Raw genomic sequence first — 25,456 nt, 5'->3', positions numbered from 1 at the left:
CACCTTTTCTTATGAGCATTTTCCGATATGAAAAGCAGAAGTTATACCGGTAGCTACCCATAAAGAAGAGATGTGAATTTGACACTGACAGTGTTTGCAGTATGACCTCATTTGCTGAGGTTTATGTAACTGAGTAGTAAAACTTGACCAAAACTATACTGTTATATGCTATGTTCTGCACAGTTTCACAGTTTGAGGCTAATTAGAGTTAGCACTGAGGACACAAATTTCTTTTGCTTCTTCAAAGAAGGTAAAACTCTGATGAAGATTGTGGAAGAAATGTAACTTCTGTTCTGTAGACAGCTCTACAAAACACTTTCATCTGAAACAGGAGGATGCTTATTTTGATGATATATTACTTTGTCCTAAAGGTTGATTTTTAGAGACTATAATCTCTTTAAATGCCTTTGCAATAGACTCACTGCAGTACTTTATTTGGCATTGTTCAATAATGTTTTCCCATGGGGTTGTTTGTGGTTTTTTTGCCAGACAGTTTGAATTGGCCTTGCATCTTTGATGATTTCTTAATGTCACTCTCCTTTGTATGGGCACCAGCTCTTGTACATCTTGGTATAAAGGTACTGGTTTGTCCTTAGGTTTCATATAAGCTGTTGTCCTGTTTTTGACAAGAGACAGCAGCAGAAGTTGGGAGTACAGGCAAAAGAAAATGGGACAAGTAGAGAGGGTTACTTCTCTTCCCACCTTCTGTCAATCAGAGGTGTACATGAATGCCCACTATGCTTATGTTGGATTACAGGATCCTTAGAGATGCTGTCTTCAAGAATTTGAAGCTGGGTTTTCCCCAGGAAAGGTTCTGGAGTTGCAGAGATAGTGAATTTTATTCTTATTCCTTGTACTTACAGAACGGAGAATTGTCCTAAAAATTACTGACTGTTCATTTTCATGCTGATTCCACAGATACTATCAACTTGCTTTTATTTCCTCCTATATAGTAAGATGCCTTCAGTTTGTATATGCTGCCAATATTAAACAAATTCTTTGTACCAATAGGAATGATATTTGGTTTTCACATGTTCCACATAGAATGGCAGAAGGTCTCTCATTATTCCTTTTGGCATATATATCTAAAGCATTGTGGTTGGTGAACTTTGGTTTTCCTTTAAGACAACATTTTAATTAAAAAAAAAAAATTTGGTGCAGTTCACAGACACTACAAGGTTGTTTTTATAACTGAAAAAAAAAAAACAAAACAAACCTGAAAATAATGAAAGACAACAAATTTTTCTGCTTTGAAGATGGAGTAATGAGGAAACTGTTGGGATGTCCTGCATATACCGTATTCCATTTGGTTGACTTTGGTTTATGTTTTGGAGTTGGGCTTTTTTAAGTATAGTCCAGAGTTTATAGATCATACGCTAATGTTAGAAGTCTGGTAGTTATTAGAAAGTTGAGCTTTTTAAAGCCATTGCATCTCATCAAGCGATTTTTAAATTGCTTTTGACATCTAGTCACTTGTAATGAAGAGGCCTTATTATAGTCTCTATCTCCTGCTCAAGTGATTGAGACAGAAGAAGTGGTATAAATTGATTTTGCTCTAGATCTGGTTCTGTCCTTTCAAGTAACTGTAAAAATATATTAATTACAAAATAATTGTAAAGTGTTCACTACAGTGCAACCTGTCATCTTTCTAGTCTGCTGATATTAGTCAATGACAAAGGAATACCTGAAAGGAACGACTTTATTTGTTATACTGTTCATTTTTAAGTTTTTTTACTGTTACAGGAGTACATCTCATCAGTAGGATTTCTAAAACCAGTAATAAAATGAAGAAGATTGGAAGTTTCAAATTTCTGTCCAGTTCTACTTATCTATGGGTTGGTGCTTAGGTGTGCCTTTCCTGGAGAAGCACATCAGTACTGCATAACCTGATCTTTCATAAGTGATGTAGAGAACTTGCTGGCTGTCTGGCCTCAAATGTTTTTGCAGAGTGGTAACTCAAGGACTCAATGAAACCAGGTTTCATTGAGCATATTACTGTTCTGTGATGCATTGGGGCACAGTGAACTATTTTACAGATGTATGTATGCGTGTGTCTTACAAAAAAAAGCCCAAACCCTGTGGACTGCATAAACAATATGTAGATGACATTTTCTACTCCAGTTTGTTTTGAGCCTTGGGCTAGTGTTCAAGGATATTTCACTTTTGGACTGCTGTTATTTAGATCTGATCTAAAATGGAGTGTTTGATCATCTGTAATTGATAAACACAAGCGTGTGTGTTAACATTGCAACTTGCTGGTTGATACCTTTAATATGAACTGTGTAATCATAGAATAGTTTCGGTTTGAAGGAACCTTCAAGATCATCTAGTTCTGACTTTCCTGCCACAGGCAGGTTCACTTTTCACTAGATCAGGTTGCGAAAAGCCCCGTCCAGCCTGGCCTTGAACATTTCCTGGTATAATGCAGCCACAGCTTCTCTGGGAAACCTGTTCCAGTGTCTCACCACCCTCAGAATAAAGTTTTTTTCCTAATATCTAATCTAAATCTACCCTCTGTCAGCTTAAAGCCATTCCTCCTTGTCCTATCCTTACATGCCATTGCAAAAAGTCTCTCTCCAGCTTTCTTGCAGGCCCCCTTTAGGTGCTGGAAGGCTGCTATAAGGTCTTCCCAGAGCCTTCTCCTCTCCAGGCTGAGCAAGCCCAACTCACATAGTAATCTTCCTCTTCCAGAAAAATCCAAAGTAGAAGCTGCATGTTCATTTCTCTTTCTGCCCTGCAAACCTAGTTATGACTTTCCTCAGGGTAGGATTTTTTTAAAAACAAAAAGTCTCATCTTTCAAAGTTGTTGATACAGGATGGCTGTTGTGTTTCCTTAGTAAAGGTTGGTGGGATTAATTTCCGTCACCAAAAGCACATTGTAGTCCTTTGATGTAAAACTGAATGTGTATTTACAGGCAGTTTGGCACCTGCAAATTGTTTCCATTGCTAACAGGTTGATTACTGCAGTTGTGTAATAGTTTTTTTCTATTATTTTTTATTCATTTGTGTGGTCTTATCCAAGCCATCAACTCTAATGATTATCATGGCTTTTTTTAGCTGTTTTATTACAATGGATTTAGACCAAAATATGCTCAGTTAAGTTAGAAGCAGTCTGGATGAGCAAAAGAAGCATTGTTTTCTAACAGAATTTGTTCTTTTTTTATATGATACTTCCCCCCCCCCCTCCCCCCCCCCCAATAAAAACCAAAACAACCTACAGATTGGTGGCTCTTTAACAGTCCCGGTAAATATTGTCATTGATGAGAGAGAAAGTTTAGCCATAAACATAGAGCTCAGTCTTAGTACAGCATAATGCAAAGCAAGAATTTAACATTGAAGAATGCTTTTCTTGAAGAAGGAAAAAAGGCCCAACAAAGCCAGTTCAGTGGACGTGCTACATGTTTAATAAACCCATCACAACAGGGTTCCACTAACCTTTTTTGAGAAACCCAGAACGGCTATAATTCTGCAGATGTCAGAAGTTCATTTGGTGGGGAGTTTGTGTTAACACAGAGAGATCTCTGTCTTTTCAGCTAACTTTTGTGTAAAGAGCAGTAATAATATAGTCTTAGAAAATCTGTTTTGGAGTTAATGTCTTTGGCAATTGCTCAGGAATGCACAGTACGGGTTTGTTTTTTTTTATGGTATGGGCTTGGTTGTGCTTTTTTTCAATGTAGTTAGTTCCAAATCATATTAAATAAAAAATAAAAATAATAATAAAAAAATGCTGTGAGCATTCCATGCTTTCTGGTGCCTAAGACTACGCTCTGTTGAGCCTTCCAAACTTCTCAGGAAAACCAAAGCTTGTTTGTCATTGACCTAGAAACACAAATACCAAAGTTGCATTCTGGTGGGCTCGGAAATATGAAGTCCGATTACATAAGATTGTTGAAAGACATTAATGAATTTCATTATGCCTGATTGTTTTGTAACCTTTGCTCAATTAAGCGGTATCTCCCTTCTTCTCTAGTTGGATTTAGATCCTGTAGTATCTCTAGGGAATGCAAGACTTAGAACAGTTCTTCCTTCAGAAAAGACTACATAAGTTTTTGGCAAATCATTAACTGTGAAAAACAATTTTCATTTTATGTTTTAGGAAAAACTGTAGCCTTGTACTCTTTAATTCAAGAACAACTTTCAATATCTTTTCTTATGAAATCTGTGTGAAAATTAGGTTTACCTCTGCAAGTACAATGTAGTATTTGATTCTTTTCTGGTGCACAAAGGAGTCCTTTCAAAGTCTGTGAAAGGTTATGGGGAGTGGAAACTTTCCAAACAGACTTCAAAATGTCCGTTTCTGGTTTTAAAATGTTGTTAGAAGAAAATGACCTTGCTGTTTTTGAGCTACTTTAACAAGTTCAGAAGGAAGTCAGTTAACCTTTCTTAAGGCGTCACTATATAAATTCGTAGACACAGTTTGAGATTGTCAGTTTATTAGCTTTTAAGGTGCTAGTAACAGGTCATATTTCATGTCGGTAAGTCTCATCAGTAGGTGCTAAAGCATACTTTCCATCCTCTTTCTCTTTGGCTGTACTACTGTGAAACACTTTGAGAATTAGATATAGATGCTTATTTCATGTAATTCATACCTGTTAATGCATATACAGAGGTGGGTGATAATTTGGTGAATACCCATGAGCACATGCACTCATCCATAGACCAGAGTGGGAAGGAACATTATCAAGGGGCAAAGAGTCTCAGTGAAGAAATACCCCTATTTCTGGCCTGAGGCATCTCTTTTGATAAATCAAAGGGAAAGTCTTAAGAAGGCTAACATTTATTTGCCTCTGGTAAAAAATTCTCGATATACATAGTCTAATTCTCTCTTTTGCCCACATCTATGCTCTTATATTCCTTTCAGTTTAGTTTCCCTGTGCATGTAGGCAAAAAAGGAATTTACCTTGGAGATGACTTCCAGGTCTACTCTCACATTGAACCATCGTAGTTGCCGTCCTATTTGGACTGTCTGTATTGCCACTACAGCAACAGTAGTAAATGGTGAATTGAGAGACAACTTAGAAAAATGCAGCCTTTGCCACCCAGTTGTCTTCGGTCCTTTTTGAGAAGTCTTTTGCAAGTGATGTAGAATAAACCTCCAAAACTTAAGCTTCTGTTGAGGTTCTTCTATTTGAACAAAAAAATAATCCTCCAGCTTTCAGGTCTGTATCTGTATGAACCTCACTTACGTGGACGCAAGGGCATATCTGAGCTCTCTCCATCCTTGGTGGAAAAGCATGGGAACTTCTAGGTGTCCATTTGAGGATGGTTAAGACCACTGGTTGCCAAAAGAAGTTGTGGCTACCCCATCCTAGGAAGTGTTCAAGCCCAGGTTGGATGGGGTTTTGAGCAACCTGATCTAGTGGAAGATGTCCTTGCCTATGGCAAGGGGGATGGAACTAGATGATCCTTAAGGTCCCTTCCAACCCAAACCATTCTGTAGTTCTATGATGATTCTATGATATACTCAATATATATTTATTATGGATGCAAACAGCTTCCTCTTTTTTTCCACTCTGACTTTTGCCTTCCTTTCCTTATTCTGGTGTTGGTCACTGTTTGTCACCGATTACCAGAACATGTAGGATTGGGTCCCATGTGCTGCATGCATTTCTGTATCCCCAAGTATTAATGATTATATTAGGCACCATTTTTCTCCATTATTGCTCTTGCCACACAGATTAAGTATGAAGCAATAAAAGGTAAATGTGTAGTGAGGAAGCAGGACTGCTTGCACCAGGCCCAAACGGCCCAGGGGCCTCAAGCGTCCACTGTAGCTCATGGGGGAGAGAAGGAGGCCGTTAACCCAGGAAGCTGGGAACTAGTAACAAAAGAAAACAACAAAAAAAGGGGGAAAAGGACAATTAAACGCAAGGGGCTTCCTCCTAAATCTGTTGTCCTCACGCAGAACCACTTTGCAGTTCTGCAGGGGGCTAATGAGGAAACACACTCGCACCAGAAACAGCCGGCTGATGCACTGGTAAAGAAGATCTCTACTGGTGCTGCCAAGAAAAAGTGGTGTATCGTAGTAGTAGGGGACTCTACTTTGAAAGGAACAGAGGCACCCATCTGTCGGCCTGACCCAATCTCAAGGGAGGTGTGTTGCCTGCCAGGGGCATGGATCAGGGATGTTGCAGAGAGGCTGCCTGGTCTAGTGAGTCCTACTGACTATTACCCATTTTTAGTGACCCATGTGGATGCTAGTGATATACATAGCAGTAGCCCGGAGAACATAAAGAAGAACTACAGACCCCTGGGAGAAGTGGTTAGGGGCTTCGGATCTCAGATAGTCTTTTCATCAATTCTCCAGGATAAAGGAGAGGACCTTAAAAAGGCTGGGAGGATTTGCCAGGTTAATAAATGGTTAAAAGGGTGGTGGCATAGTCAGGGGTTTGGGTATCTAGAACATGGGACTCAATTTAGTAGGCCAGGTCTACTGGGGGCTGGTGCAGCTGGTCTAAGGGGAAGAGTGGTTGTGGTAGGAGGCTTGCCAGGCTGGTCAAGAAAGCTTTAAACTAGATGAGTTGGGGGAGGGGGGCATCACTCCATCCCAACACACCCAGTCAGTTGCCAGCACCTATAATAAATGCTCTGAGCAATGTAGAGATATTTCAGCAGCTCCAGCCAATGAGCTGGCTTCAGTTGGAGCTCAGCTCAGATGCCTCTATACAAACGCCCGTAGCATGGGGAACAAACAAGAGGAATTAGAGATGTGTGCACGTCTACGGGGGTATGATATAATAGGTATCACAGAAACATGGTGGGATGGCTCCTATGACTGGAGTGCTGGAATGGAAGGTTACAGGCTTTTTAGAAAAGACAGGCCAGGCAGATGGGGAGGGGGAGTTGCCCTTTCTGTTAGGGGTAGGCTGGAGAGTATGGAACTCTGTCTGGGGACAGGTGAGCAGTCCACAGAGAGTTTGTGAGTCAGGGTCAAAGGGATAACAGTGATGGGAGACATTACTTTGGTGATCTGTTACAGACCACCTGATCAAGAGGACTCTGTGGGTGAAGCTCTCTATAAACAGATAGGAACAGCCTCACGCTCACAGGCCCTTGTTCTCATGGGGGACTTCAACCACCCTGATGTCTCTTGAGGGATGGTGCGGCCCAGCACAAGCAATCCAGGAGGTTCCTCGATTGCGTGGAAGACAACTTCCTTCTGCAAGTAATAGAGGAGCCGAGAAGGAGACGTGCCTTGCTTGACCTTGTGATCACCAAGAGGGAAGGGCTGGTTGGAAATGTGATGCTCCAGGGCAGCCTTGGATGCAGCCATCATGAGATGGTCGAGTTCGAGATCCTCAGGACAGTGAGAAGAGCGTGCAGCAAGCTCACCACCCTGGACTTCAAAAGAGCAGACTTTGGCCTCTTCAGGAACCTGCTTGGTAAGGTTCCATGGGATATAGCCCTAGAGGGCAGGGGGGCCCAAGACTGTTGGTTGATATTCAAGGATCACCTGCTGCAAGCTCAGGAGTTTGCATCCCAACTGGAAGGAAGTGCAGCAGGAGGGCCAGGAGACCTTCTTGGACGAATAAGGAGCTGCTGAGGAAAATTCAAAGGAAAAAAGAGGCTCATAAAAGGTGGAAGCAAGGACAGGAAGCCTGGGCAGAATATGGGGACATTGTCTGGGAAGCTAGGGACCAGGTTAGTAAAGCTAAGGCCCAGTTAGAATTAAACTCGGCTAGGGATGTTAAGGATAACAGGAAGGAATTCTATAGGTACGCAGTGAATAAAAGACAGACTAGGGACATTGTAGGCCCCCTCCAGAAGCTATCAGGAGAACTGGCTACCCTGGATTTGGAGAAGGCTGAGGTTCCTAATGACTTCTTTGCCTTACTCTTCACTGGCAAATGCTCTGACCACACCACCCAAGTCTTGGAAGGCAGACACAGGGACTGTGAGAATGAAGACCTTGGGCCTACTGTAGGAGAGGAACTGGTTGGGGACCATCTTAAGAACTTGAACATGCACAAGTCCACGGGACCTGATGAAATCCATCCTTGGGTCCTGAAGGAGCTGGCAAATGAAGCTGCTCAGCCACTGTCCATCATATTTAAAAAATCATGGCAGTCAGGTGAACTTCCCAGTGACTATAACCCCCATTTTCAAGAAGGGGAAAATGGATGACGCGGGGAATTACAGACCAGTCAATCTCACCTCTGTGCCTGGCAAAATCTTGGAGGAGACTCTCCTGGAAGGCATGCTAAGGCACATGAAAAACAACAAGGTGCTTGGTGACAGCCAGCATGGCTTCACTAAGGGGAAATCCTGCCTGACCAATTTGGTGGCCTTCTATGATGGGGCTACAGAACTGATGGATGGGGTAGAGCAGTTGATGTCATCTACCTGGACTTGTGCAAAGTGTTCGACACTGTCCCACACGACATCCTTGTCTCTAAATTGGAGAGACATCAATTTGATGGATGGACCACTCGGTGGATAAAGAACTGGCCGGATGGCCGCGTGCAAAGTGTTGTGATCAATGGCTCAGTGTCCGGCTGGAGACCAGTAACCAGTGGTGTCCCTCGGGGATCAGTGTTGGGACCGCTCTTGTTCAACATCTTTGTTGGTGACATGGACAGTGGGATTGAGTGCACCCTCAGCAAGTTTGCCGATGACACCAAGCTGTGTGGTTCGGTTGATACGCTGGAGGGAAGGAATGCCATCCAGAGGGACCTTGACACACTTGTGAGGTGGGCTGATGCCAACCTCATGAAGTTTAACCATGCCAAGTGCAAGGTCCTACACCTGGGTCAGAGCAATCCCAGGCAGAGCTACAGGTTGGGCAGAGAAGAGATTCAGAGCAGCCCTGCAGAGAAGGACTTGGGTGTGCTGGTCGATGAGAAACTCAACATGAGCCTGCTTCAGTGTGCGCTCGCAGCCCAGAAAGCCAACCGTATCCTGGGCTGCATCAAAAGGAGCATGACAAACAGGCTGAATGAGGTGATCCTGCCCCTCTACTGTGCTCTCGTGAGACCTCACTTGGAGCATTGTGTGCAGTTCTGGTGTCCTCAACATAAAAAGGACATGGAACTGTTGGAACAAGTCCAGAGGAGGGCCATGAGGATGATCAGGGGCCTGGAGCACCTCTCGTATGAAGCCAGGCTGAGAATTTTGGGGCTGTTGAGCCTGGAGAAGAGAAGGCTGCGTGGAGACCTCATAGCAGCCTTCCAGTATTTGAAGGGGGCCTACAGGGATGCTGGGGAGGAACTCTTCATTAGGGACTATAGTGACAGGACAAGGGGTAACGGGTTAAAACTTAAACAGGGGAAGTTTAGGTTGGATATAAGGAGGAAATTCTTTCCTGTTAGGGTGGTGAGGCACTGGAATAGATTGCCAAAAGCAGTTGTGAATGCTCCATCCTGGCAGTGTTCAAGGCCAGGTTGGACAGAGCCTTGGGTGACATGGTTTAGTGTGAGGTGTCCCTGCCCACGGCAGGGGGGTTGGAACTAGATGATCTTAAGGTCCCTTCCAACCCTAACTATTCTATGATTCTATGATCTCAAATTAAATATTTCTCTTTATTTGAATATATTCTGTATCAGCTGGGATAGATACATTATAAAGCTGACTTTCATATAGAGATGAGTCCAGAGACCAGAATACTTACTTTTGAAATTTTATGTGTATATGTTATATTAAATAGTGTTTGTCATGAAGGAGCAGCTTTTAAACATGTTACACGTATTTTCTTTCTAGTTGATTCTTTAATGATGCAGGCAGCCAGTAGAGACTTTGTCACAACCTTGATCTCTAACCTTTATGAAAAACTCCCTCTTTCCTTTCTTCAGGTATTCTCAATCATCCAACTTATTCTCCCCATTCTATTATATGCAGCAGATGATTTTAAAAATTTCATTTGAGTGTATAAAAGTAACAGTTTTCCAAGCACCAGGTGCAGAATAAAAATGGCTATATAATTAAATGCTACACGAGCTGCAGGTTGGCACATAAAGCTACTATGTGATAAACTGATAAGAGTTACAGTAATGTGCATCTTTACTTCCTTGAAAGAGTGCATAATAAGAACTGATTTAAATATGTTCTGGTTTTAAGAAATATCCCATGTGTCTTCCTTGAAATTAGCTTTGCCTTCATCTGTTGGAACTATTAAGCTGATCTGCCACTTGAATTATTCTATGCAAGCCTGTACAATTCAAAAGAGAAACAAAAGGCTGTAGATCAACATTGCATAATTTTGGAAGCCCACTTACTATGCCTGAAAGTAATTTTAAGATGCAATTGAAGGAAACAGGTGCTTACAGGATACACTAAACAGTGTAAATAATTCATGAATACCAAAAGTTTCTCTAGCTTTCTAATTCTTTGGGAGTGAAAAAGGCTTTAGCTACAAAGCATTTCCAACACATTTTGGAAGGCCTTGGTTTAGGCAAATCCCTTGTCTATAAATTTAGATGCTAAGTTAAAAAATGTTAGCTTGTGAGAAGTTAGTTTTTATATTAAAAATCATAAGCATCTCCACTGACTAGAGGGCAAATGGTTTAGATTAACTTTGTATAACAGAATAAATGGTATATAATTTCCGAAGTTATAATGGGAAAAATACATGTTTCACAGTTACTAAAAGAGGAACAAATAGACATGGAGTGTAAATAATTGGCTAATGGTTGTAAATCAGGGAGCTAACACTTTTTTGTTCTCTCCCTTGTGAGAAGGATTGTGTTAGTGGGGCCCTGGGTTACTCTGCCATAGTCAATTAACTTGAAGGATGTCCCTCATAACTGCAAAATGAATTCTGTGATGCTGTTCATAGTTGTTGCTTTGTGTGATGATGAATAAAACATTTCAAGTGTGTAGTTTTGTGAGCTTGTGTCCACCTACCAGTGGAAGAATTCTTTCAAGTCTCAGAGGAGGATTTTTTTAATTATTCTTGGCTAGTGTTATTTAAGGTCAGCTCTGAAAACTGTTTGTGTTGACACTGCATCAGCTCAACAGATTTTAGGGTTCCAGGTTTTCCCCTTCTTTTATAAGAATCAAGAATGTCTAAAATTAGTGTTGGCTTCTCCAGGAATCTAAAAATTTATGTTCTGGCTTATTTGCAAATGTACAGAACTGCAGGATGCGTAGATGTTGCATATGGTCGTCTGTCACTTACTGGATTACTGATGGAAGTGAAACTTGTATTTTAAACCATTCCCTAATTTAGAATTATAGTAGGTGGTATGAATTACTGCCAAGGTTACATACAACCCATTTTTGTATAACCAATATAGCTTTAAAATATCATTGTACTTTTATAAATATGAAGTAACATCATGTGGGAAAAAATAATTATCTATCTCTGTGCTCAGTGTTCACGTTTTCATTCCTCATCTGCATGCCCAGCAGGGCTCAAATAAATGCTAGCATTCATGAGTTTACCTTATTAATAGGCAGTTTCAGTGACATGTTTTGAGATGCCCCTCAAGTCTTTTGCCGTACCATCACTTATTATTTATTTAATCTATGCCAAAACTCTAGTATTAGCATTCTCCTAATTTTTTTCCCTGAAAAGTATAGCTAGCCACAGGGAAAGAGTTCTCCCTCTAACAGAACATGTACTATGCTCAAAGCTCTACAAATGTTTTAACGATTTTCGTCCTTAATGACAAAAAAAGGTGTGCACCCATTCTGAGTGGCAGTGGGGAGGTATCTTGCAAAACTAAATAAAACACAAAAATGCGTGATTGCATTTTTTATTATATACAAGTCTGTGATGTGATAATCAAATTCAGTATTGCAGCTTTTATGTTCTTTGCTGGGTTTTTATGACTTTTAGTCCGTAGTGTTCTTGTAGATGTGATTTTTTTCCAATGAAATCTTTCTTCAGTTCACTCAATACATGATATTTGAGCTCAAGATTAGATTTATAAGTAGGTTTCTTTTTTGCTCTGTTTCAGAGAGGTTTGTCTGGAAGGACAGGAGTGTATTATTGATATATTTGGTTATTCTTACAGCATGAACTCTCATAGCTACTTCTGTTTACTGGCAGAAAGAGGCAGAAAAATATATTGAATTTTTCTAAGAAACAAAGAATAAAGTTATGCAAGTCTTAGTGGATGTTCCAGAAATTATTTTTGCCTCTGTGGCATAAGAAAAAAATATATATAAAGCTTAATGTAGAAAGTCTATGGTATGCTCAAAATACTCTTATTTACTACTAAATCATTTCAGTATTATGATTTCATGTGCAAGACTTCTTTTGTTCTGAAAGGCTTCTTTTGTCAGGATGCATTAATAAAGAATGCCATGGATGACTTGGAGTTGATGAGGGGCCAAAGTCTTAAAATCTTTGTTTGTCAGCCTCAATTTGATCAACTTCAGTGGCAGGGATATCGAGAATTAAATACAAGGTCTCTTAGGTCAAACTTGATAGAAGTTTTATTGAGGGTGATCTGGAGAAACTGATGAACACGCTATGGGAAGGTAGACAGGAGAGAGGAAAAAAGAAGTAATTCTACAAAGATTTCCTACTTCCCACTGAAGTTATAAATCCCCTCCGTTTCTGGCAGCATCTTTGAAATTCAGGATTTTGCTTGTATTTTAATGATACATCCAAACAGACTTTACTAACCAAAAGTCTTTAAAATGGGTAATTTTTGAGCCTTAATTGCACAGTAGTGACAGTGGCTTCCTGTCCTCCTCCTACCCTGAGATAGATTCATGTAGAGAGAATGTTTTCATGATTTGTAAATTATGAATGATTTTGAAGAGTCTTATTCTGACATGTACTTTGTGAAATTAAAATATTGATACATACTGTGCTGATTTGAAGGGATTTTTCAGGACTGTTGCTTTTACAATACTTCAGTTTCTGTAAAAAAAAAGAAAAAATTGTTTTTACAAAGCAAGGCTTGGTTTTAAATTGCATTTTTTGTTTATTAAACAAAGTATATACTGAATTCTGCATAGAATAGGGCTTAGGTGATTTATTTTTATTATTGATATATAAAAGCATGTAGAGAGAACACTGTTCTGAAAAGTGGGGGTTTTTGTATATAAACTATGGTTACTGAAGATGTGATTTTATAATGCAAGTTCCTAAATATAATGGAGGCTAGTGTATTTTCAGTGAGTAGTGGTTTGGGGTTTTTATTTAATTTGGAGCAGAATTAAAGTGAGAAGGAATGGAAGGATTTGGGAAGATAAGGAGAATAAAGGAATAAACCAGGGGAGAAGGTGGGGAGGATAATATCTTGCCTCCTGGTAGGCTGAAGTCAAGAGGTAGGTGGGTTTTGTGTTTGTGGCAGTAAGAGACATACTGGTGAGAGAGAGAAAGTAGCATTTGTGAGACATTCGTAGTAACTTTTTCCACAGTTTTCTGTAGTGGAAATCATTCATTTTATTGTATAATGTTGTGAACGCTGACTAACTGCTTTTCTTAAGCTGGAATGGGGCCTGAGCAGATTGTGTTAGCAAAATAAGCCTTGATGTTGTAATGAGATCTAAAAAAAAATTATTGGAAAAATTAAGCATAGAATTTTAATAATATTTAAGGTACCTTCCTTTGTGTTTCTGTTGGTAGAAGGTAATACAAAGTAAAGATGCAAAACAGCTTCTTTCTAGGTGTGACAGTTTTAAACTTAAAAATAATGAACGGAAGAAAATGGCCTGTAGGAAACATTACAGCCTACTACCTATGAATTTTTGTTTTAAAAAAGGGTGGTTACACTTAACCCTTTAAGAAAAGTCATAATTGCTGTAGGAAAAAAAAACTGAAATTAATTTCAAAATTTCAAATACCATGAAAATATCTTAAAGAATTTATATATATATATATAAATTTAAGTTATTTATATATATAAAAGGCTCAATTGTTTCTGCATAATAAGGCTCAAAATATTGTTGTCTTATTTGAAGGATTTATTTTTTTTTTTGCAACTTATCATCATAAAAGTTCTGGTTATGTGTCTTTAAGTTTTAAAAATATTAATAAATAAAAAACACAAATAAGAGGAAGTGTTTTCAAAGGAACGTAAAGTACTTTTGCAGTTATTTTTGGCAGTTGTAAAATTATCTTCTGTAGTTTCAGTAGATGCAATTTTATGTTATTCCAGCCACCAAGAAAGAAAAAAGTGTGTTGTCGTAATCTAGGATATATTAGCAGTCCTGTTCATAGCAATAAACCCTTTAATTTTACTTTTTTTTTTTTTAGAAGTTAAATGTAATAGTTTCTGTTATGTGTTTTTGAAACCTACCATCACCGTCTTTCTTATGATGGGTTCTTCAGGTCAATTCTGTAGAAATTACCCTTCTAGCCTTAATTAATTTGTTGCCATTTCAGTATTGTAAAATTTACATTTCATCTTGCATTCTAAATGACAGGTTGGTTATTACTCACTCACTGGACAGGTCTGGTCAGAGAGGTGAAAACAGAGAAAATGGTATAGTATCTGTTGTTTATAAGATCAAGTTACAAATGGCATACTTCTTTTCTTTCCCAAAAGGCACTGAGGCGTGAACTGAAGGATAAAGAGCAAACCATTATCAATGCTGTGGACCAGGCACGAGTTTTCCTTGCTGATCAACCAATTGAGGGGCCTGAGGAACCAAGAAGGAGCTTGCATTCCAAAACAGGTCAGAAAATACTTACTTTTGGAAATGGTCAAAATGAGAGAAAAAAGGAATTACATGTCTCTAGTACATATCTGATATCCTGATTATTTCGTTAGACTTCTGAATGTTCCTAATCACATCTTGATTGCTTTTATTTCAATGATTTAGCCTCAGAACATATACTCTTTTGCATGTACTCACATTTTAATGGAAGAAATAGAAAAATCTGAATTTCCTTTTCCAATTTTTGATTCAAAACACTAAAGTCATTAGTTCTGTCTTTTCCTTTTTCTTAACAGGATAACATATGCAGCTTAAGTGTAATCAGAATAGTAGTTGAAGGATGCACATACAAATACATAATTTTCCCTCACCCAATAACCAAAAAAGAGAAAAATATACCAAATATCTGCGTAATTAACCCCTAGAATTATGTTTCCGATATTAGCTACAATATTATAAAATCTTACTTTCAATTACATAAGAATTGTTCTTGGTGAAGGTAGTAATCTATTTTTACAAAAATATCAGTTGCTGTAAGATGTGAATAATTTACTGTTCTCTATAATTTGCAGAATTACAGTATAGCTGCTTGTATCAGGAGTTAGGGCTTTTTTTTTTTCCCCATACATCTTTCTATACATCTCCATAGCAAACTTTTAAAGTTTCTTCAATGGAAACTACTGATCTTTCCTGCATCTGTACTTTCTATTACTTCCGTGCAAATGTGGTTTCATATTCCCTAATTCAGCTTTGTAGATAAAGTTTGAATAGCTGCTGATTAAAGCAAATGAATCATTTTTCCCTGTGATTAGTTCTTGTACCTTAGCTGCTATAACGTATCTTACTACTTCCTTTTTGAACTCCTGACTCCTGGAAAAATGATTTGTCTTTACTGTCAGACTTATTTGGTACATTGCATGTCTAATGTTTTGGTCTAAATCATAAGCAACCCTGCAGTTGAAAAATAAGCAATGCTTGGTTTATATTTTCTCATTTTTTCACACAAAAGTTTGAAGTCACAGATTCTCCTCTCAGAAGCCATAGAACAACCCAACACAAATTATGCCAATCCATAAAATGTTACCAGTGTAAAATCTTAATTTTATAGCAGGGGTTGATATAAGTGATTGAGTCAGTGCTGACTGAAAGAGCAAAAGCAAACTTCAGAAAATGAGCTGCATCATAAATTCTTGTTTTGCAGTCTATTGTAGTATTGTTGTTATTATTAGTTATACAGATGGCAGTGATAACAAAATAGCAGGGAATTTGATGACCATGCTAAAGCGCATAACAATAATTGCCAGGCAGATGGTCTGTAAGTGATGTATGAGTATCTCTTGTCTAGTCATCAGATTTGAAAAACGATCAAATATGTGCAGGCTGGGAAGTTTCATAGATATGTATTGAACTTATTTTCCTCTTCCTTGTTCACACTCGGTAGTTCTCCATAGACTCTTGTTTTGAGCACGTGGTGTGTGGGTTAGTATAGGCTACCAGCCAAACTCCCACCCATCCATCCCCTCACTTCCTTGGTGGGACAGAGGCAGAAGACAGGAAGAAAAGGACTGAGAAAGCTCATGGGTCAAGATGGGAACAAATGTAGATCTATTACAAACTGCCGTTGTGGACCAAACAGATTTAGCTTGGGGAAAATAAACTATTTATTGACATTTAAAATAAATATTTAATTATAGGCTCAATGGTGAGAATCAAAAAGAAAACAGAAAAAACATAGCTTTCCTCTCCTCTTTCCTAGGCTCAACTTGACTCCTTTATTCCTGTCTCCTTTTCTTCTTCCCTCCTTGTTATGAAGGCAGGTCTTGCTCAACCTTTTCAACAGGGCAGCAAGTGGTGTGGGAAGGCAGCCTAGCAGTTTCTCTCTGCTGCTCTCTTCTCACCTCTCTGGGCTCTCCCTGGGAAGTGTCTGCCATGGAGCTGCTGCTCCTTCTCCTTGGACTTTGGTGTTCCCTCTGCTCTTTCTCCTTTTTGTTCCCTCCTCTTCTCTCTCTGGTGTTTTCTGCTGTATCCTAAATACTTTCCCTGAGGTGCCACCAGTGTGGCTGAGGGCCTCAGCTGTGCCTTGTCAGCTGGAGGTGGCCATCCCCAGCACCCCCATTACTGACAGCCCCAGCTGCCCCTCAGAGAGACCCTGCACACAGCACATACCAGTACAAAGCACTGTACGGTCATGATCTGAACATGGGTTTGTCTGCTTCTAACATGCAAGTAACAAAACCTTTTTCTTTTAAGTCATAATCACATTAATTGGCAAATCACTGTTTCTTGAGGTTAGTTCTTACCCTGTGTAATGGCAGGGGTGTTTAGGGGAGAGGGTTTTCTAACCTGAAGAGGGTAAAGTTGTAAATGTTTTTTTTCTGTTTTCTTCAACCTATCTCTCGCCATCCACTAATTTATTTATTTTTTCTTTACGCCCCTTGCACTGTTGCAGGGACAAGGAATGACAGGGATTTAGGAGAAGACTGATTAGAATCAGTTTTGAACTTGACTCATCAAGACATATTCTAAGGACCTGTGCATACATACATTCATTGTTCCTTCCACAGAGAATATTAGTTATAGGATGCCTCATGAACCCATTATTGTCTATAATGTTCCTGCTAATTTCAAATATATCACAAGAATGTAAAATCAGGTTATGAACAAGCCTATTTTTTTTCTTCCCATCTTGGCTTTATGCCTTCTGTGTTGTCCTCCTACTGTACCCTGTAGTAACTGGCACAGTCAAACACAGTTCTTTAGCTTTCAGGAAATGTCCTTCTAAGTTAAGCTTATCTCCTGTCTGTCTTTTCTTCTGATTTTGTTTTGCCATGTTTCCATAGGAATAAAAGTGAAAAAGTGAGCTTCACACTCTTCTTGCCTGTGAGCTGCTTCAGTAGCTGATTGGAGCTGATTGATAAACCAGCAGGCCAGCTGCTGAATTTTATAGATGTTCAGAATAAGGAGATTGGAAATGCTTGCATTTTTAGCTTTCTTGTCACATGTCCATGATATAGGACAAAACTTAGATCTAAAAATTTAAATTAAAATTCTCTACGGAATAGTTATATTTGGCTTCTTAGATCCTTATACTGTTGGTAAGGTTACAGGCCATGGGAAACAAAGGAAAGGAGAAATAATATTTTCTATCTCCAAGGTCCTACAGACTGATGATACAGCTTTGCTGAAATTCTGTCCTCAAAATTCTCAAAATTCCACTGCTGCAGTGAGGAAGTGGAGATAATTTTTTTTAGAATATAACATAAACTAACATCCTGCATATTACCATAGGTCAGCACACTGATTCTCACTGTAATAGTGACTGTTTCCAGGAGTCTACAGTATTGTCAAAGCCCTTCAGTAGCTTCTAGTTTTCTTACAGCAATCAGTTTCCTAGCTTTGAAACCTGCTGTTTGGTGGCAAAGGTTGTTGTCATAAACACATAATTTAAAATTAAGCATTTGCCATCTGTTATCTCCTCTTAATTGAAAGCGTAGGAAGCCCCATAAATAACATCTGAGTTATAGGAGAAATATATATTAGTAGATATCAATGAATTACATGCATATACTTACTGTAAGCTTGTAGACAACATATTCACCTCTTTCAGACATAAATGAAAGTTGAACTTATTCGTTTCCCACCACTGAGCTAGTTCAGGTAAACCCCTCCATAATTTTTCCTCTTACCAAGGAATATCAAACTGGAAATAGGCAATTTACTCTTTTCTAATATATATAGCAGTCAATAATTTTATTTTCAAACACTTGTCTCTGTCCATAAGCTATTGTGTAAAACTAGCTATTACACACACCTGGAATAGCTTTTTATTCTCTGCTGCACAGCTGAGCTGAATTTTTAACAGCTGAGTATTGGAAACAGGATGGCCTGAGGCCATAGTGGTCAATTTTATTATTGTTTTGGTTTTGTTTGATTTCTTTTTTTTTTTTTTTTAACCATGAGGACCTGAGGATATAAGTAGAGTTATATTAATTCCTGAACTGTATGCTCTGTTATGGTCCAGTTTTAGCTGAAATACTAGGATGCTTCCCAGGTAGAAGCCTTGTTCAGTTATGCTACTAGCAATGCGGATGACTGGTGGATGTCAAAAGTTAGGATGTTGCCTGAAAGAAAATTCCTTTCTTATACTCTAGAGCAAACATAGTTCTAAAACACTGTAAATGAGCCTCAAGAAAGCAAATCGGAAATTGCAGAATATTAAACAAAAAGTGTATAGAAGAGGAAACATGCTGAGGAAACTTGCTTAGGAAGTTAAAAAAAAATCAGAACATGGATGTTTCAAAGACCTGTTTTGTTGTTATAGGTTGCTATCAAGTCAAGGAGCCCTACCTCTTATGCTGCCTGGCTATTTTCTGGTTTTATATTATTTTGGAATAAAATAGATGCCTTTGTTTTGTTCTGATATGCTGTTAGGGGATGTATATCTGTCTCCGACAGCCTTGCTGAAGAGCTACCTGCCATATGTGCTGTGCCAGGAAAAAGTCTTTATTGATCTTTGGAAGAAATAAAAGGCTTGTCACAATCTGCAGTCACAGTGCTTTGGAAACATAGGATTAATTCCTTACTTGGCTAGAGTAACTGGGATACAGTGGGGATAGCCTTCTTTCCACTAGTATTCTCTCTTTAACAGAAATTGGAAGAAGACATAGTAGCTTGGTAATGCTATAACAGTACTGTTATATTTGTTTTTTTCTGGTTTTGTGGCAAGAGCAGAGTAAAACTGAGTTTAATGTTTCTGGAGTAATGTTGGTTGGGCTTCCACTATGCAAAAGTATTGTGAATTCGTGTTGGATCACACCATTTATTACAAAATGGTGGCTTGATTTTAGTGAGAAGTATTCTATGTGTTTTGATTATATTGTCAAATTACATTGACTATGTTGGATAAATGCACAGTTCTCAGGATTGCTGTAATTTTGGGGGGTTTTCTGGAGATAGATGCTATGGGACAACTTAATTATCTCTTTTAACTTGAAGCTATTTTCTCTTTGTTTCGGCCTTCCATGTCTTCTTCACCAGCATCCACTGGGAAATCAACAACCATTATTGAAGGATATGTATGTTTGCTAGCATTTTTCTCATTTGTCTTTATCTGGAGCCCATACTCTGGGCCCTTTCCAGAAATATTCATCATACATGAGGTTAAAAGCTTTCATTTTCTATGCTTTCATGATTCTGTCTTCTGAAGACTAAAGGTAATTTGTCTTTTATCCTGCAGCAACTTTCCTCATTCACTATTTATTTAATTATGTTTCTCTAGTTTGAAGAAGAATGTTCAGGTTTCATAGAAGAAAACCTGAATGGATAAAGGTGAAAATGACTGCGCTTTTTCTTTGTTTTAACTACATATGCAGTAGATATTTGAATAGGAGAAAAAGGTGACATACTTTGTTATGCTTACATGGTTGGGTTCTTAGAATCTGACTAATTTCTACATTTCCACAAAAAAAGGTTGCTGCAAGTTCTTTAAGCTTCCTGTTCCCATCTCATCACAACTAAGTTTTCTGTCCAGATTGTTAGAAATCCAGAGAATGCTTTTGCTGGAGTGATGATAAAGACTTCATTCAATGCTAGTACTGCTTTTGGTTCTTCTGCTTAGGAGTTTGACAGGGTGCCATTGTGTCTGTTCAAATGCTCTGAAAGTTTTCATAATGGTTATAGTGTTGTGTCACCCATTGTTTTTTGCTGCAAAGCTTGACTGAACCACAGAAGACACAATGTTTGACATAATGGGAGAGGAAGTGGGCATGAAATCAGGTCCAGTTCTAGTATGTTTTATTGAGAATATAGCAGAAATGAAAGGAAATTAATGCAATTTTGTCAAGATGGAGAGAGATCACTAGTTGAAGTCCACATAATGAAGATCAAGCACAGTTGCTTAGAATCAAATCTGCTAGAGCCAGGAATAGTTTGAGATCTAAAATAATTTCTTAATGCAAGGAGAATTTTCTTTACTGATAACTTTCCTGGGTAAGTATTCTCCAAATATGTAAGCTTGTGCTGAAACTATATGCTGTGAAGTTCAGACTTGAAAGTTTCCCATCCGTGGCACTCTGTCTCTGATAGAGACACAGAAGAGCTTTTGGTGTTTTCATTATTTGTTTGTGAAAAAAGAAAAAAGCTTATTAAAATCAAGTTTTGCCCGTGACAGAGTCAGACTATGTTTTTCTGTTCTTTCTCCCTGACTGCAAGGTCAGATAATATCTTTCCTCTCTGGTAAATAGATGGCCCAGTGAATACAGGCTTTTCTTAGTTTCTGAGTAGCTGCTGAAGTGGAGATAATGTAATAAGTACCATTAAAAAAATAAAAAGAAAAAATAAAAAGAAAAAAGAAAGAGGGCAGTATAAGAAAAGCTGATCTTTGGGAAGACTTTATATTAAGTGGGGACAAAAAAGCAACAACCACTGTGCAGCCTTTTTTCACACTGCCACTGTGTGTAATGACAGACTGGTGAAACAAGTTCCAAACTTATAGAAGAAAATTCTCACTGTAATTTTTGGAGGCTTACAATTTTGTGCTATAAAGCCAGTGTCTTGGAGAATGTGTTATCTGCTTGGAAAAAAAAGTAATGTGCTGCTTATTAATAAGTTGAGTTGTCATGATGGAAAACATGAAGGTTATACAAGATGTATTTCTGTCTGAAATTAATAGATGCTGAATGGTATTAGAGCTCATAAAAGTGTGTGCTTAGCTCTTTTTCCCTAGTAAATGTCTTTTTAGGGCATGTTTACAAGCACTTACAAGGCTGTTATAAAATAAAACAGTCTCACAGTGAATTAATATTTTTCAAATGAAATATGTGCCACGTACCCTTTACAATGACACTGATTTGGCAAATGGTTTGGGTTCCAGTTCTGTTGGGACACTTTTATCACCCCTGTCAATCTGGAATCTTTTCCTTTCCCAGAATATGTGGCCAGCTTGTCAGGAGTAAAGCTGACTTGTTTTAACTGTCCAGACAAGTAAAGTCAGGCTGTTGTTCCCCTCTTCTATTCCCATTTATTACTACAGCCACATTTTTTCTTAGTGCTTCCACTGGGGCAAGCAGCACTCATTGAATCTCTTGTGTCAGTACTTTTATAGATAACCAAAAATTTTTGCAAGATTTTCAGCTCTTACTGAAGCTTTCAGTATGTTGCTTTTCAAGTGACAAGGACGATCAAGCGACTGATCATTTTAAATAACCTGCTAATAGTCTAGTTTAGAACTGTTAAGCCCTTGTGGCTCTGGTAACAGGTGATGTAAGCACATTATGTTGGATAAAAATGGTAGGTTGAAGCTTTGCATATATGTAACTTCTCCTTCAGTTTCTGGGTATAATGTCTCCTGTATTCACATGATTGAGATGCCAACAAAGGAAGCTTTCTCCCCGGGTCCGCAATTTTCTTTTGCCTTTCAATGAAGCTCAGTATTCCATTTCCTTTTGTAAAGGATTCCAGTGCTAGGTCCTTCATTCATCCTCATTTAAAGTCCTGTAGTTTTTACACCTGAGGCCTGGTTGTCCTCAACCTATAGCTGTATCATAGGATACCTCAACCTCAGTCTCCACCATTTGCTGCAGCTTGCCTGCATGCTGCGATTTAGTGATGTCTGGATTGCTCATGGTCCCTTTGAAGGGACTGTAGTAGATTCTTATTCATTCATTAGTGGTATATTATCAACAGTGTGTAATTCCAAAATTACTTCCAGTAGCAATTTCTTTGATATCATTATGTAAGCAATTCGTAGCTGCTGTTTTTTTGTTTAAAACAACAGTTTTTATCTGAAAGGGGCTATTGTTTAGAACTTAAGCATTATTTCTTTTCCTTTTTCTAAAATCTGTTGCAAAGCTTGGGCTAAAGATCATACCAGAACTGTGTTGTCCTATGATATAGTTTATTCTACTGTGAATTGCTGGAATTCCAAAGACAAAGTGTAATTTATCACAGCATATCTTTGGTTTTCATCCCTATTTTGGTCTGTCAGTATTGCAAATTGTGGGTTACTGCCATGTCTCTATATCCCAGAGCTACATATATAATTTATGTCCCTTCACATGTAGTTAAGCATTGCAGGTTAGTTGTGAGGAGGCTGTTTTTTTGTTTGGATATTTTTTTCCTCTCAGTGGCATCTGACTGTGTTGCTGAATACTCTTTTAGTATTTGTAGTCTAGCATGTATCAAGACTAATACAGGCCAACTTTTTTAAAAAATACATAGATCTGGTGGGCAGAAACTGGTTTTGATCTGAACAACTCCCTATTACTTTTACATCTGGATAAAATGTGCCTGCCCTTCTCAGCAACAAATTGAGCATATTCTAATGGATTTTTTTGTGATGTTTTTTTTTGCGTGGTTTTTTTTAAAGTCTTGCAGGGACTGGAGATTTAAATATAAGCAATTAACTGAAATAATCAGCATCATCTCCTGTGACTACGTCCTGAGGCTGTGTGTATGCCCACTTTGTCTTTGTTAATGGGATTTCCGTGGTTGCTGGGTTGCGTGGGATTTAGACACATAAGCCTGAAGTTTGTGAGAAAAGGTGCACTGTAAGCTTGGCTCTTTTTCACTCAAAAGGTTCACTAAACATTTTTACATTTGCTAAACCTATTTAAACCAGCCTTTTAGGACTTTGGTGTTAACATGAAAAAGTGGATGTAGAGCTGCAGAACCACTCACCACATAGTACTCAGTACACATAGGTTTTTGCTAGTGCGAGACATCCTGATGATAGGGTGAAAGGTGGTGGTAAGTGATCCAGAGCAAAGCACTTTTCTTCTTCTTTCTACATGAAATGGTGCCTAGATTCTCTATTGCAGTTTCCAGTAGGGAAGAGTGATCTTCCAGTTCCTGCCCCTGTGCCTTCAGAAGTGACAAATCAGCAGTAAGCTGCCTTTGCTTTGTGGATATCATAATACATGGAAGGAGTAATAGTTTCCTGATTTCTGATCAAGCTTTATTTTGTCATTAGGAGTGATTAAAGTTTATTTCTGTTATGGCAAGGTACACTGTCTTCTACCTTGTACCTGCTGAAATAAATTATCAGTTAACACTGGACTTACTGTCTTGAGTATGTACCTCAGGAGCACTGTCTGAACACTGAATAGGCACAAATAGAGTAGAAATAAAGAGTGTAACTTTTCTTTCGCTCTACAGAGTTGACCCCTGAGGAGAAAGCTATGAGGATTGCCAAAGCTATGCGTAAGCAGTCATCGGAGGTAAAAGAGAAATGGGAGAACCTAAATGCCAGTGCCAGTATCTGGCAGAAACAAGTGGACAAAGCATTAGAAAAACTGAAAGACCTGCAGTGTGCCATGGATGACCTCGATGCTGACTTGAAGGAAGCTGAAAATGTGAGGAATGGCTGGAAACCTGTGGGAGACTTGCTTATAGATTCGTTACCAGATCACATTGAGAAAACTACAGTAAGTATGGAATTCCTGGGAAATATTTAGCCTGTGTGAGTCAGACCCCTACATTCTACTACCCCTAGTTATGTTACCTATATACACATTGTACACTTAAATTCTCATGTGCAGGTTATAGTGCTTAAGTTATTGCATAAGCACATGTGATCAGCAAGCTATAGAAGTGTACAGAATACAACATTCATCAAATGAAAAAGACTGTGTTCTAGGATTTAAATATTTTCTTTCTAGAAATACTATCTAATCCATAGTTAGGCTATGGGTGTGTTTGGATCTTTGCCCAAACACTGGATTATGATTTAGCTGAATCAGTTATCATTCTGACAGTTGACAGTAGGCTCCCCTGCTTTTTGTAGTGGTGAGCTGTCAGATCTGTTTGACCGTCATGTATAGCTTTCTTACAAAACATTGGGAGCTTTTTCAGTCATCCAGAAGTATGCACATGGTTTTGATTTCTGTTCCTTATCTTTCACAGACTTCACACATCTATTGTCTGTTTTAGCTTGTATGAGTGAAAATTTATATCTGCCTTTACTTGAATCTGGCTTCTCTTCAGGATTATTTCAAAGTGAAGAACGCACATTACCATATTCTTGCAGGCATACCAGGTCTTGCAGTCAGGGTTTCAGGCCACCCATGCAGGGCTCAGCTCCCCAAGGCATGGCTGCTCATGGTGGGTAGTAGTTGTCCCCTGCTTAGATGCATGGGTTGGGTAAGGACCCAGTAATGGAGAGTTCTCCAAAGGAGGAATACCCTCTGATAACTAACATTGTCCAGGAGGGCTGACTGGAAACAGTCATAGTGCTTGGGGGAGTGCCTGAATATCAGGGATTCCATTAGAACATGTGGGTATGCATATATAAGTAGAGGAAATTGCTGTTTCAGGCAAATTTCCACCAATCTTCTGTTTCACAAATGCAACTTTTCACTTTTTAATCTCAAGAATGAATATAGCAAAACATTAGAGGACCCTGGGGTCATGTACTTGACTGTCTGTGTCTTCAGCATGGGACACTGGAGTTAAAAGAATGAAGATCTGTGGGCTGCAGCCATTTTTCTGAGAATACTCTTTCTATGTATACACAGCCTGTGGACTTGTGAAATTAGCACACGTCTGTGTTATTTCATGTATATCAATATAAGCATCCTCATTCTCCAAATTTTGTTCTTACATTCAGGTTTAATGGGACCAAAATCTTTAAAACAGTCAGAGCTGACTTATATCCAGACTGCTGTTGATCTGAGAAGCGATACATCTGCTCCCCCTCTTTTATTTTAGTATAGATACTAAAGCAAGCAATAAGATGTTGGTGCTGAATTGTTCTTTGTTCTCATGTTAAGAAGTGGTTTGTCATATCTTGATGGTTTATTCTATAAAGAAGAGTAAAGCAAAGTCTTTTAGATTTTCATTGCTGCTCAAAAAACTGTAACATCTGCTGAAGTAGTAGGGCCCTGCTGGCTGTCCAGAAGCCAGA

The 25,456-nt window shown here is 38.7% G+C and overlaps 1 protein-coding gene across 6 annotated transcripts in view; it reads left to right on the top strand.

Moving 5' to 3' along the window:
* The window catches only part of UTRN (utrophin), a 372,113-nt gene that overhangs the window by 268,391 nt on the left and 78,266 nt on the right, over positions 1 to 25,456 (top strand). For all 6 annotated transcript variants that reach the window (XM_057406865.1, XM_057406866.1, XM_057406864.1 and 3 more), the window contains 2 exons: positions 14,445 to 14,574; positions 23,710 to 23,978. In XM_057406865.1, coding sequence (XP_057262848.1) covers positions 14,445 to 14,574; positions 23,710 to 23,978 — 399 coding nt within the window. The remainder of the gene's footprint in view (positions 1 to 14,444; positions 14,575 to 23,709; positions 23,979 to 25,456) is intronic.

This window comes from Pezoporus wallicus, unplaced genomic scaffold (assembly GCF_028554395.1).
Source record: "Pezoporus wallicus isolate ANWC-B61680 ecotype Strahan unplaced genomic scaffold, APGP_CSIRO_Pwel_v1 scaffold_6362, whole genome shotgun sequence".
Lineage (NCBI taxonomy): Eukaryota > Metazoa > Chordata > Aves > Psittaciformes > Psittacidae > Pezoporus > Pezoporus wallicus.
Note: the sequence above shows the minus strand (reverse complement) of the source record. Positions and strands in the feature narration are given on the sequence as shown.